Here is a 13,150-nt window from a genome sequence, read left to right as displayed (position 1 = left end):
TCCTTGTACCCCAGTTATATCAGATCATGTACATGATTATCTTTGGTTAATGTTATGAACAGCAGCTACACTAATTATTTTTCATTTACTTTTCTGTTGGATGCCAATCCCAAGGAAACTAGAGAGTACTTCAGCTCCAGTTTGGATCCAGCCTCTTATGAAGACTTCAGATGCTTCAACACCTGTAAAGAGATCCCCAACCCCCTGCACGGACTTCAGATGATACCAACTCAAAATCAACATGCACCAATGCAAAATTTTTCTATTCATCCTAATCATTTGTTAACATGTATTCATTACTTCAATGAGCTCATTGTTTCTGCCTTAAATTAAGACATTTTTTAACAGATTTTTAGCTAACTGTGTGATTTGTATATGTACATTTCTGAAATTACATAACTTGGACATATCAGATCACTCTAAATTGTAATTTTGAAATGATTTGTATTGTGAAAAGCACTTAATAAATGTGAACTGAATGTATTTAATCTTAGAAGCTTTCATAATATACAGGTAATATTATAAAAATAATTTCAACTCAAATCAATATTTCATGTCCAAATATTTATTCAGTTGATCAGATCGCCGTGTAAAAAGTGCAATATTGTACAGTCAGCAACTGTATGTTTATTTCACACATTTATTTTGTATGCATTTCCAATGCATCTTACACTCCAAACTGCCATTTTTGTTTACGTTGTATGTCCTGACGATCTTATCTGACTGCACAAGTGCTTGACAGAACAAAGAAAGTATTGACAATGCCTGCAATTATATAATCACAAGGTCTGCCCTGTCTTAAACATACAAATCAATCGCCTACCAACTGTTCCATGTTTGCCCAATCCATGAATATTGCCACCAGCTATGTTTGCATTATTCAGCATAACATACTTGAATAATGACATTTATTTCATGCTAAATATATCTGGAGACAAAGAGAATAAGGTTAAACATTGCTGTAGCGTGATGCTCCTATTCTCACACTTTGTTTATATTTTAAAAATAGATTGCGTGGGGATGCAGTATGCTGGCCAAATGCTACCCAGATAAAATAAGCCTCATCACATTTTATAAAGGAGATGCTGTTACAACAATAAGATTTATGTAATATTCATGTGTTTTACTTTTGATGTTTTTCATAAACACCATCCTTTGCATAAATCATCTGCTTCAAACATAATTTACGTCAGTGTTTTTCCAAATTACATAACTGTGTTTGACCAGAAGGCATTTGAATAGCACTTATCAACATAACCACCTGACTTATGGCATTTAGCAACAACTTAAGAGTGTTGTTTTCATCAAAATGAGAGCATATAGCAAAATGTCATACTACAATAAATGGGTAATGAATGCTCAAGCCACCCTTGATTGGGACTGATTTTCTTTTTTTACCTCCCTTATTTTCATTGCATCTATTTTTTTTTCTGTGCAAAGAATGTTCTAGCAAATCCGTGTAATTGAGAGTTTGTTTATCTGTCTCAAGACAAGACAATACTGTGTCCAAATTTTCCATTATCATTCCTAAGAAGGAACACCAATATTTTTGTTATACTTTACACTTGGAAATGAGGAATGTTTGAATACACAAAATATAGTTTACAAATGTATTGTTTATGTACATATATACAGTATTTGCAAATTATTTGTATAAAAGTTGACTGGCATTATACTTTGTTATACTTTTTTTTATTGTGTTTTGTCATTTTTAAAGGTGCCATCAACTTGAAAATTGAATTTACCTCGGCATAGTTGAATAACAAGAGTTCAGTACATGGAAATGACATACAGTGAGTCTCAAACACCATTGTTACCTCCTTCTTGTGTAAATCTCATTTGTTTAAAAGACCTCCGAAGAACAGGCGAATCTTAACATAACACCGACTGTTACGTAACAGTCGGGATCATTAATATGTACGCCCCCAATATTTGCATATACCAGCCCATGTTCACGGCATTACACAATAGTAGGCAGTATTAACGTCTGGATCTGTGCACAGCTGAATCATCAGACTAGGTAAGCAAGCAAGGACAACAGCAAAAAATGGCAGATGGAGCGATAATACTGTAACTGACATGATCCATGATATCATGATATTTTTAGTGATATTTGTAAATTGTCTTTCTAAATGTTTCGTTAACATGTTGGTAATGTACTGTTAAATGTGGTTAAAGTTACCATTGTTTCTTACTGTATTCACGGAGACAAGAGCCGTCACTATTTTCATTATTAAACACTTGCAGTCTGTATAATTCATAAACACAACTTCGTGTAGCATTAGCTGTTAGCCACAAAGCACTATCAAACTCATTCAGAATCAAATGTAAACATCCAAATAAATACCATACTTACGCGATTAGACATGCTGCATGACGAACACTTTGTAAAGATCCATTTTGAGGGATATATTAGCTGTGTGAACTTTGTTTATACAATGATAGAGATCGAGAGCTCGGGAGGGGGCGGAGAGCGTGAGCAATTAAAGGGGTCGCAGCCTGAATCGGCGCATTTCTAATTATGCCTCAAAATAGGCAGTTCAAAAAATTCATTTAAAAAAATCTATGGGGTATTTTGAGCTACAACTTCACAGACACATTCAGGGGACACCTCAGACTTATATTACATCTTGTAAAAAAACGTTCAATGGCACCTTTAATAAACTACCCTCTTTTATATTTGTAAGGTACCTCCAAAAGTTACCGTTCCAGTTCAGATTGTAACTGGTAATTGGTCAAATTTCTGTATTATGGTATTCTGTTTATGGTAACATAAGAAATTTAGTTTGACTCTCTTAGATGATTATTATTGTTTATAAATGTTTTCAAACTATAACCCTAAAGAAAACAATAAAATTTGATACTACAGTTGTCAACCTTATCACAAAAAAGTGGTTTAAAGAAAAATTAACTAAGAAATGTGATGTAAAAATTTACTTTTTATGTTTCTATAGTAAAAACCAGTTCAAGTTTCTGTTGCTAGGCATAGATATAGATCTAAAGTGCTGTGAACTGATGTTTCTGAGTCAAGTTTAAAATGTCCTTTCTTGTGTTGATTATCTCCAGAGCTCTCTCAGCTCCCATTGTAATTGCAAGCCAGAACTTGATTGGCTCTCGAGTTGTTGGCTTTGGGCCAGCAGACTTTTTCCATATAATAGAGGGGAGCAGAACGACAGCTTCTAAAAGAGAGAGACAACAACTATTAGTGGTGGACTAACACTGCAAACCTAAAGTGAACAGATCAGAAAATGTGTAAAGGATTAGCTGCCCTGCCCCAGACATGTCTGGAAAGGTAAGATATTTTGCATCTTGGATTAATTTAAAATTTACTCCATGTCAGATACATAAGTCAATTACTTTTAAATTGCCAGCCTCTTTTGGGATTCAGTGCTTGTGTATTCTGGAACAGCTGGTAATGCTAAAAATGCAGTAGTTGCACATGGGAAGACTTTTGTTATTTGGGTTCAGAGTTGTTTTATGGTTAAAACTTGTTTGTTTTTGTTTTTTTTAAGAAGAGTAGGACTTCATTTATTTTACCCCTATTTTATAATATCCATTATTTTCCACTTAGATACCTTTTATCATAGTATCAATAGTTTCACATAGGGTTTTTTTTTTTTTTTTAAGTATTGTCTCTGAAAACATCAAGCTTCCCAAATGTTACCAAAGACCAGAACACTCTCAACTTTGTTTAGTTCTCTGTTCATAACAAGATTTGGAGCAGTATTCCTGAGAACAGATTTTAAGTTTAGCAATGAGGACATTTATTGTGAATGTTGAGCCATATTCTGATTTGTGCTATTGGCTCATTCATTGTGTAAACATATGTTTATCACTGTTCTTGGCTTTGGTCTTAAAGCTTGGCCTGAGGCCTGGAGTACTCCTGAGAAGTACAGTTACATCTGAAATACAGTTTTAAGGTGGCAACATGAGGTGGTTTATAATGTAGCATTACATAATTGGTCCATAAAATCATAATTTTAATTGGACTTTGAAAGAAGAGAAATGTGTGCATTGACGTCAGTATTTTCTGAGCAATAGATCTGTCTGTGGCAGAAAGATTCACGAAACCTCAACAAATCACCAAGTTTGCCTGACGTCACTGCATCCGCAGTCATCTGGGAGTAATATGTGTTTTTGTCCCAAAACCGTACAAAAGGATATTGCCTCTGCTCTTAACTCTGGAACTGTGAAATGGTTTTGAATAGGTCTGAACCGAACACCTTGAACATATGGTGTTTTATAGCGTGATCTGTCAAAATTACTGTACTGATTACAGCTGTCAATGCATAATAAGAAGTGAAGAAAAGGTTTTTGTGGCTGACCTGCCGTAATAATGACTAAATAGACCCAATTATCTTTCTCTGTGTACTTTGAGAGAAGAAACTAAATGTGTTAGGCTGATATTATATAATCTGTTGACAGGTATGTTGTACATTAGGATAGATTATATCACAGGATCGTTTATAAATGTATGTTAAAAGTGCTAATGGACATCCGTATGGGTTTGTGTTTGTGCTGTCTTCAGGGCTAAGGAGATCAAGACTAAATTGGGAACTCTGCTTCAGAAGCCAGAGAATTCCTTCGACCTTATTATCCCCTACCAAGAAAAGCCTGAGAAGAAACCAGAGAAGCTTCAGAAGTGAGTTCCTCTTGGCTCCCTCTGCCTCTCCTCATTTTTTTCTCTTCCTCTCGCTTTCTTTCTTTTCCTTACTGATGAGGACTTCATATCTGCATGTGTCTCTTCACATGCCTCACACACTTTTACAGACCATAAGAGCATCTTTAAACTTCAAATCATTCATTCAAATAAGCTTCATTTGTTAAAATTAGTTAATGTATTAACTAACATGGACTAACCATGAGTATTTGTTAATATTTGTTAACATTAGTTAATAAAAATACAGCAGTTCATTGTTTGTTCATGTTAGTTCAGTGTATTAAGGAATGTTAACAAATACAGCTCTTAATTTTAATAATGTATTAGTAAATGTTTAAATTAACAATTAACAAAGATTAATAAGTGCTGTAGAAGTGCAGTTCATTATTAGTTCATGTTAACTAATGAACCTTATTGTAAAGTGTTACCATAGCTGAACTGATTTCAAGCAATCATTCTGAGATTATTTCCACCTTTAAGTCCATACAGAACATTTTGAAAGCTCAGTTCAGCTCTATTTTGAAATATGTAGAAAAAGGGCGAACAGTAGAGAGCAAGTAAGGGCGTCAAAAAGACAAAACTGGGAAAGGCCATGTTAGTAAATCCTGTAATGGAAAACTGCAAAGAGTCTGTTTATAATGTAAATTGTTTCTAAATTGAGCATAAAAACATTTGCAGACCACTTCAGCTCCCTTTTACTTGCGTAATGCCTTATGCAAGTGTTGTTTATATGGGTATATTTTTTCAGGCAGAATAGATTAAAAATTCCAATCACAGGATAGGACATTGTGTAAAGAAAACACAGTTACCTCAGTAAAAACTTGGATAAGAGCTTTTAGACAAGAAGAGACGTGAAATAAACATTAGTAATTAGTAAATACAGTTAATATGAACTAAGAATGCAATACCTTAACACACATATATATATATATATATATATATATATATATATATATATATATATATATATATATATATACACACACACACATACATGCAATGCAAGACTGAGCCAAAGTGTTCATTTTTGCTTTAAAATAATAGCCGAAACAGCTTGTTGGCCACTAAGTGAAGAAATTTGCTTGTTTTGTTCAGACCCACACCTGAAGAAGCAGCCCAGTGGCGTGAGTCCCTTGATAAGGTCGTGTCCAACAACTGTAAGTATGATGTTTATCTTAATGGCCATTTGGTTGCATTTTACATCTTAAATGTTCTTTCAGGCATGACCAATCATTGGAAGGTTTAGTTTATCAGTTGAGTCTCTAAAACACATTTTAAAACTTTGTTTATATCTGTCAGTTGAGAACCGCTAGAAATCTATTAAGTTGCACTGATGCACTTGATTCAGCTTGTAAATAGCTTGTCCTTGAATGGGCACATTAACCTTCACATCTATGAGAATGTTCCTAACAGTAGTTTACAAGTTACACACATATAAACACACATTTCATAGACTTCTAGACTTCGTTTTTATGTAGAGCTTACTATATTATAATTACTAGCCTATAACACTATCCCTACCTTTAGAAGCCAGCTTTTTGCATTGCCTTTTTATGAATTTTTTTTTTTTCTTCCAATTGAGGATGTCCCCATGATGTATTTTTCTTCAGATTTTGTTACATTCTAGGGACATTTCTAGAAATGCCACATCTAGTCCTTTTACCATCCTCACTGAAATTAAAGTTGCACTGCATGACTTTGGCCTCTCTATGCCATCTGTGGATGAAACAAAAATTCCACAGATGAATCTGATGCAAGATTGCAAGAAGAAAGTCTTATAAGATGTATATCCAAAAAAATATAAATAAAAAATTCTATAATAGAAGCCAGAACTTATTTTCTCATTTTAAAGACATGCCATAAACACGCAAATACATAAACGTGAAATATCCCACCAAATCAAACTTGACTGCTTAAAATATAATGATTATTATAGGCTTACCAAAGTTTTAAAGCATTTGCTTCTGTTTTGCAGCTTTAAAGGGTTAGTTCACCCAAAAATGAAAATTCTGTCATTTATTACTTACCCTCATGCCGTTCCGCACCCGTAAGACCTTTGTTAATCTTCAGAACACAAATTAAGATATTTTAGTTGAAATCCGATAGCTCCGTGAGGCCTCCATAGGGAGCAATGGACTCTTCCTCTCTCAAGATCCATAAAGGTACTAAAAACATATTTAAATCGGTTCATGTGAGTACAGTGGTTCAATATTAATATTATAAAGCGACGAGAATATTTTTGGAGCGCCAAAAAAACAAAATAACAACTTATTTAGTGATGGCCGATTCATGAAGCATCGGAGCACAAATGAATCAGTGTGTCGAATCATGATTCAGATCGCGTGTCAAACTTTCAACGGCTGAAATCACGTGACTTTGGCGCTCCGAACAGCAGATTCAATACACTGATTCATCTGTGCTCCAATGCTTCATGAAGCATTGTTTTGAAATCGGCCATCACTAAATAAGTCGTTATTTAGTTTTTTTTGGCGCTCCAAAAATATTCTCGTCGCTTTATAATATTAATATTGAACCACTGTACTCACATGAACCGATTTAAATATGTTTTTAGTACCTTTATGGATCTTGAGAGAGGAAGTGTCCATTGCTCCCTATGGAGGCCTCACGGAGCTATCGGATTTCAACTAAAATATCTTAATTTGTGTTCTGAAGATTAACGAAGGTCTTACGGGTGTGGAACGGCATGAGGGTAAGTAATAAATGACAGAATTTTCATTTTTGGGTGAACTAACCCTTTAAAGTGTATTCTTTGTCAGCAGTAAATTATCAAACTTCAATACACAACTTTGACACTAATAACTTTTCTTTATTTATCATTGTAAAACTAATTTTCTGATTAATTTTTGTTGGTTCTTAACAAAAACAAAACAAACAAAAAAAACACAAGTAAACCTATAAATAAATAAAGATGGCAAAAGATGCTTTGTCTGCACAGAAGGACTAAATTATTTAATTATTCTGTTCCAAAGAGTTGGGAAAACATTCTTTGTTATTCATCCAATTATTTGTTTCAAAGCCAGTTTGTTATGTTGTTATATTGCAATTTTATATATTCGTCGATTCAAATATAAGAGCATATCTTTTTGTTGAGGCTAAAATATTCTCACAAACAATTGCAAGTCTAAAAATAAATCTGCATTGAATAGTGAATAATTATATTGATTAATCCACCGAGCTGATTCAGGTGGCATTTGAATGCCACATGCTGTTATACAACATGAACTGGAGCGGGATTGCATTAAGGGCTGTGTGCCTTAGGCGTGCACGGCGGTAATGTTTGGATAAGGATGTTAAGAGCCGTTGGGACAGGGGTCTCCGGTGGCAGTGTGTTGCCAACACATTAGTGCATAAAACACACACAGAGCTGTACTCACTCTAATAGCTTTTCCACATTTTTTATTCCATAGACGGCCTGGCCACCTTCAAGAGCTTCCTTAGATCTGAGTTCAGCGAGGAGAATATTGAGTTCTGGGAGGCTTGTGAGGACTTCAAGAAGACCAAGTCCCCCCTGAAAATGGCCACCAAAGCCAAGAAGATTTATGAGGACTTCATTCAGACCGGTGGGCCCAAAGAGGTTTGTTTGTTTTGTCACTGGGTTTTTTTATGCTAATCACAGTTAAGATAAAAAAGCAAAGTGCTTCAGAGGTACAGTAGAAGGAAGCAGTTCTCCATTAGCCCTGTTAATCATCTCCTGTGAAAATATGTTTCATATCAGTTGTTTAGATCACTGTATAAACGCTGAGGCCCATGTTCTCCCCACTGAACGTCCCCAAGGAGCTATAAAAAAACTTGAAAGTAATTGAGTATCTGCAAGTGTTTTCTTTTTTTGTTTTTAAGGGAAATGAACTGATTAAAATAAATTGACCTTCAGGACACTGAGAAAGGTTATTAGAGCTCAATATTACATAGGGCTGCAACTAACAATTATTTTGATAATCGATTAATCTGTCGATTCATTCTTTGATTTAATAGAATAATCGGTGGAAAAATCCCAAAATTGGGCTAGTTTTGGCTGTGATTGGGCAGGTTTTGAAAAGCAATTGGGTTGGTTTTGTTACACAAACCTGCCAACACTGCTTTAAGTTGATAATTTAATAATGTATAACAAAAATTATTTGGACATTTGCAGCCAAGGTTTCCTATTCATTCATGGTGTACGGGAAGTGCGGTCTGTAAGGTGTGGTCTCAAAGGTCTTTGTGGGTGAAAGACACCCACAGAGCTATTTCCTTGGTTTTTACAATGCATTTTCCACAATGCAAGCTTTACAAATGCTGCTGTGTTTCTGAGGTTCAGTTTTGTACGTTTAACTTAAATGGGTAGGTTTAGGGAAAGGTTTGGGAAAAGAATGATCAATCTTTATGTATTTAAAATGATCACGGAATGAACTGACATTTTAAATACATACAGATTGATAATTATTTTCCTATCCTAACCCCAAACCTTTCAATAACTTATTAAACCTAACTCTAACATATTTTACTTTTCATTTTAAACAACCAAAGACCTTTCAGAATGCTGTTGCTAGACAACCAATAAAAGTCAACGGGTAAATTGTGCGTACCACATGCACATAAAATCAAAAAATGACTTGCATATAAAGAGCTTGCCAAATGAAAGAAGAACTTGTGCTATAGATATATGCAGTGCTAACTCCCGCAACAGCTCACTCTATGTTCTCTGCTATTTTCCAATTGCGTTTAGTCTGAAGAATTTTGTTGTTAAGTTACTGGCAGAAGGTTTCCGCAGCGTGCAGATGCAACCAATCGATAATCAAATTTGATTATTTTCATTATTGATTACAATCGATTTTATCGATTAGTTGGTGCAGTCCTAATATTACCATTTATGTAGGTACAGCTCCTTCAAGTCAGCATAAGCATTTTAAGCATATTGTTTTAACTACATGATTGTTGGTTACTTATATTTGAGATTTCAGCATCTCAAGCTGGATGTACTGTAAGCTCATGAAAATGGGGCTTTCCACTAGAGTTTAGCCAGCCCTTTTGAAATATCCAACATAAACCAGCATGAATTCACTGCTGGTCCAAGCAAAACTGAGCTGGTGTAGCTGATCCATCAGCACTTCTGCTTTCCATTTTGGAGCTCAGCAAGCCAGCATCCCATGCTGGTCCCAGCATGTAAAATATACTTATTTATTTTCCATCAGGGAGGTCATTGGATCATTTTTCTAATAGCCAAAAGGTTGTTAAACCCATGCTGTCCTTGTGGTAAATATATGTACTATAAGTTTCTTTAGTTTAAAGGTTGAAAAATCATTTAGTAAACAATCATGCTATTGAAAAATGTTTGTATCAGGATGTTTGCACAGCAGTGTGCTGAGATTTAAAGTATCTGGTATGTAACAGCCATTAGATAACATACACATACAAACTTTGATAAATGTCATCCATTTGTTTCTTAGTGACCTTAACGATTTTAAAAATCAATGAAATGCAAACATTAACTCATTGCCATCTTTTGCCAATTCTGTCATTGTTTCCTCATTGACATTTTTGTTACATAATTTTTTCAGCTGTTTTTGTGCATTCAATATTATGATTGTGCATATTACAATATAAAACAAAACTATTCAAATGCACATAAGTATAAAACTATAGATGAATAGGACTTTAATAAATAAGTCAAAGACTTTTGAGCCATTTTTGTAGCCCTGATTATGTAAGGAAACTGATAAGATCAGCATAATGGTCAGAGAGAAATAAAAAGAGCAGAAACCACAGGGAATCAGTCCAATTGGCATTTTCGTTCTTCTTGCAGTAGCTATTCTGGGAGGTTGACTGCTTCACAGCCCCCCTAGAGTTCTCAGACACTGCCAAAGTTGACATAATGTGTTCTTAATCATTATGTTTGTCCAATTTGCATCATCTTGTGACTGACTTTTACACACTTCTTCCTTATTACCAACACTGTGCTTTTAGGTGAACATCGACCACTTCACCAAAGATGTGACTCTGAGGAACCTGGTGGATCTTTCACCCGCCACCTTCGAGCTGGCTCAGAGCCGGATCTACACCCTGATGGAGAAAGACTCCTTCGGTCGGTTCCTGCGTTCTGAGCAGTATCAGGAACTCCTCAAGTAAACTGACCTTCCCAGCTGCAGGGAGACTCTTTTTTTTTTTTTGGTCCCTTCCCCCTTCATGTCAAAGAAAACACTTTTAAAGTCTTTAATATCCACTTTTTGGCACATTTTTAAAGCTCATTAAATGATACCATAGTTACTTATTTGGTGAAAGTGGAAAACACCGGGCACAGTTGCAATGTCTCCCTGCAGCTGACTGAAACGGCCCATTGCTAACAAGAACATCTTAACATAAATTGTCAAATTAATGTGATTCCTGCCCAGTGCTCTGAATGTCACAGTCAAGGACTTCAATAAAAGAAGTTAATGATCAGGGTTTAATGATCAAGAGACAGTAAACATTGCTCCACATAAAAGTTTGATTTGTCATTAGCAAACATTTAATTTTTACAAATGCAAAATGCAGAGGATCTGAAGCACCTCTTAAATTCTTGTATATATGTCCTATTAATTGGAGTCACACTATTTTCTGCCCCTGTAGACTAAATAAAGACTAAAACCCATCCCCGCTTGTAATTTATGGCTTTCCGGGTAAGTGCAGAAGTGGTTCATGTACTTATGATATGAGGACGTTCTGACCTGAGCATCTAAGCACCAAGTTCATCAAGGGGAAGAGGCCGGGGAATGGGAACGGGAGAGCGTGGAATTTTTCTTGGAAATGTCTGTGTTAATATTAAAATGCCCAAATGGTAAACCACAGGAAAACATGAGGAAACAACTCACTTAGTATTGAAAGCTCCACAATAAGTCAATGATAAAAAAAAAAAGTGTGACATGTTAAGATGCACTCCAGTCTCTGGGAACTTGTTGTTTGGGTTACCGCTATTGAAAGTTGCTAAGATGGGAATATCAAGTAGGAGGGAATCTCTATAAAGCACTGGGCACATAATGTTTTATTCTAAAGGAAATGTTTATTCCCATGCCACTTTAAAAGCAGAACACATTTAGATTAAGTCATGGAAACCCAAAACATTCAAGTGATTTTGTGTCCTGACTTTCTACAGCAAACATTTATCACGATAGCATAAATATATACATATTCTAAGACCTATAAACTATCATACTCTAAACAGGAATGATTACTGCAAAATGTTATTGAAGTTAACATCTATCATTTGCTCTTAGCATGTGCAGCCAGTCATAATTTGTAAGAAGTATGCAAGTTTTTGCAGTCTGAACGGCATATAAAATGTATGTAACCCACAAGTGTGATATTCAGTGTCCTTTTGCATGTTTTATTTTTTTTATTATTATTATTTAAAGTGTGTTTCACACATACTTATACTCTTGCATGTTTCTTTATTATACAACTGTGTGTAGCTGTGTCACTAAATCTAATAACATTCATACATGAGGAGTGGTTGGTGCTTCCAGAAGTCCTTACTGATGCCCCACAAAGCAAATTTTTAGTTCTCTGCAGGACAGGTTTAGTTTAATATGGCTTTCAATGACTGGGCATCACCAACATAAACTAAGAAAAATTTAATTCATTTGACAAATTTTAAGAGCATCAACAGCTCTTTTAGTAAAAATGCTTCTATAATTATTTTAAAATAATTATTCAATTTTTGGTTAATAAATTATGAAACTTCTATCATAATGATTTTTTGGGGGGAGGAATTGTCAAAATTGTCAGTAAGGACTACAGAGTACCTTGCTTATACAAGAAATCTGCATAAAATTATATGCATGTATGTTTGTAGCTGATCATATAAAATCCATAATCACATTAAAGTTCTGAAGATTTATTTATTTTTTTCAGATGTACATTTACAACAATTGATTTTAATTTATTTTCAGTATGATTGATTGTCTGATTGTTTGATATTCAAGGTAAAAATTATCAAGATAAGAGTGTGTCCTTTCTTTTATTTATAAAAAAAAAAATTTGTCGTTTTCTTTACCATGCAAGGATAGTATAACAACAAAATTAATATAGACACTTAAACGTTAAGCTTTGGTTTATATCTCCTCTTGTTCTGAATCATCATACTCAAAGTTGCTTAAAGGATTAGTGCACTTCTGAATGAAATTTTCCTGATAATTTACTCACCCCCATGTCATCCAAGATGTTCATGTCTTTCTTTCTTCAGTCGAAAAGTCAAAAAAGGAAAACATTCCAGGATTATTCTTTATATAGCGGACTTCAGTGGGGTTCACTGGGTGGAAGGTCCAAATTCCAGTTTCAGTGCAGCTTCGGAGAACTCTACACGATCCCAGACGAGGAATAAGGGTCTTATCTAGTGAAAAGATCGGTCATTTTCTGAAAAAAATAAAAATGTATATACTTTTTAACCACAAATGCTTGTCACGCATTACGTTGAAAGGTCATGCGTGGCGTATAGGCGGAAGTACCGCAGTAGGGCAA

General features: G+C 34.8%; 1 protein-coding gene across 1 annotated transcript; it reads left to right on the top strand.

Moving 5' to 3' along the window:
- The first annotated feature begins 3,140 nt into the window (after positions 1-3,140).
- Positions 3,141-12,532, top strand: rgs5a (regulator of G protein signaling 5a). The gene is made up of 5 exons (XM_048200062.1): positions 3,141-3,292; positions 4,529-4,642; positions 5,756-5,817; positions 8,089-8,255; positions 10,622-12,532. The coding sequence occupies exons 1-5, from the start codon at positions 3,249-3,251 to the stop codon at positions 10,781-10,783; spliced, it is 549 nt and encodes a 182-aa protein (XP_048056019.1). The 5' UTR covers positions 3,141-3,248; the 3' UTR covers positions 10,784-12,532.
- The last annotated feature ends 618 nt before the right edge of the window (positions 12,533-13,150 follow it).

The sequence above is a fragment of the Megalobrama amblycephala genome, linkage group LG8, assembly GCF_018812025.1.
Source record: "Megalobrama amblycephala isolate DHTTF-2021 linkage group LG8, ASM1881202v1, whole genome shotgun sequence".
NCBI classification, from domain to species: Eukaryota; Metazoa; Chordata; class Actinopteri; order Cypriniformes; family Xenocyprididae; genus Megalobrama; species Megalobrama amblycephala.
The sequence above is the reverse complement of the archived record's forward strand: the minus strand, read 5'-3'. Positions and strand labels throughout refer to the sequence as shown.

What these genes read in the sequence shown, in the direction of transcription:
- rgs5a (XM_048200062.1), top strand. Translation starts at nt 3,249, where the DNA reads ATGTGTAAAGGATTAGCTGCCCTGCCCCAGACATGTCTGGAAAG. An exon ending in CCCCAGACATGTCTGGAAAG is followed by an intron (nt 3,293 to 4,528) that starts GTAAGATATTTT and finishes TGCTGTCTTCAG; the next exon opens with GGCTAAGGAGATCAAGACTA. An exon ending in AAACCAGAGAAGCTTCAGAA is followed by an intron (nt 4,643 to 5,755) that starts GTGAGTTCCTCT and finishes TGTTTTGTTCAG; the next exon opens with ACCCACACCTGAAGAAGCAG.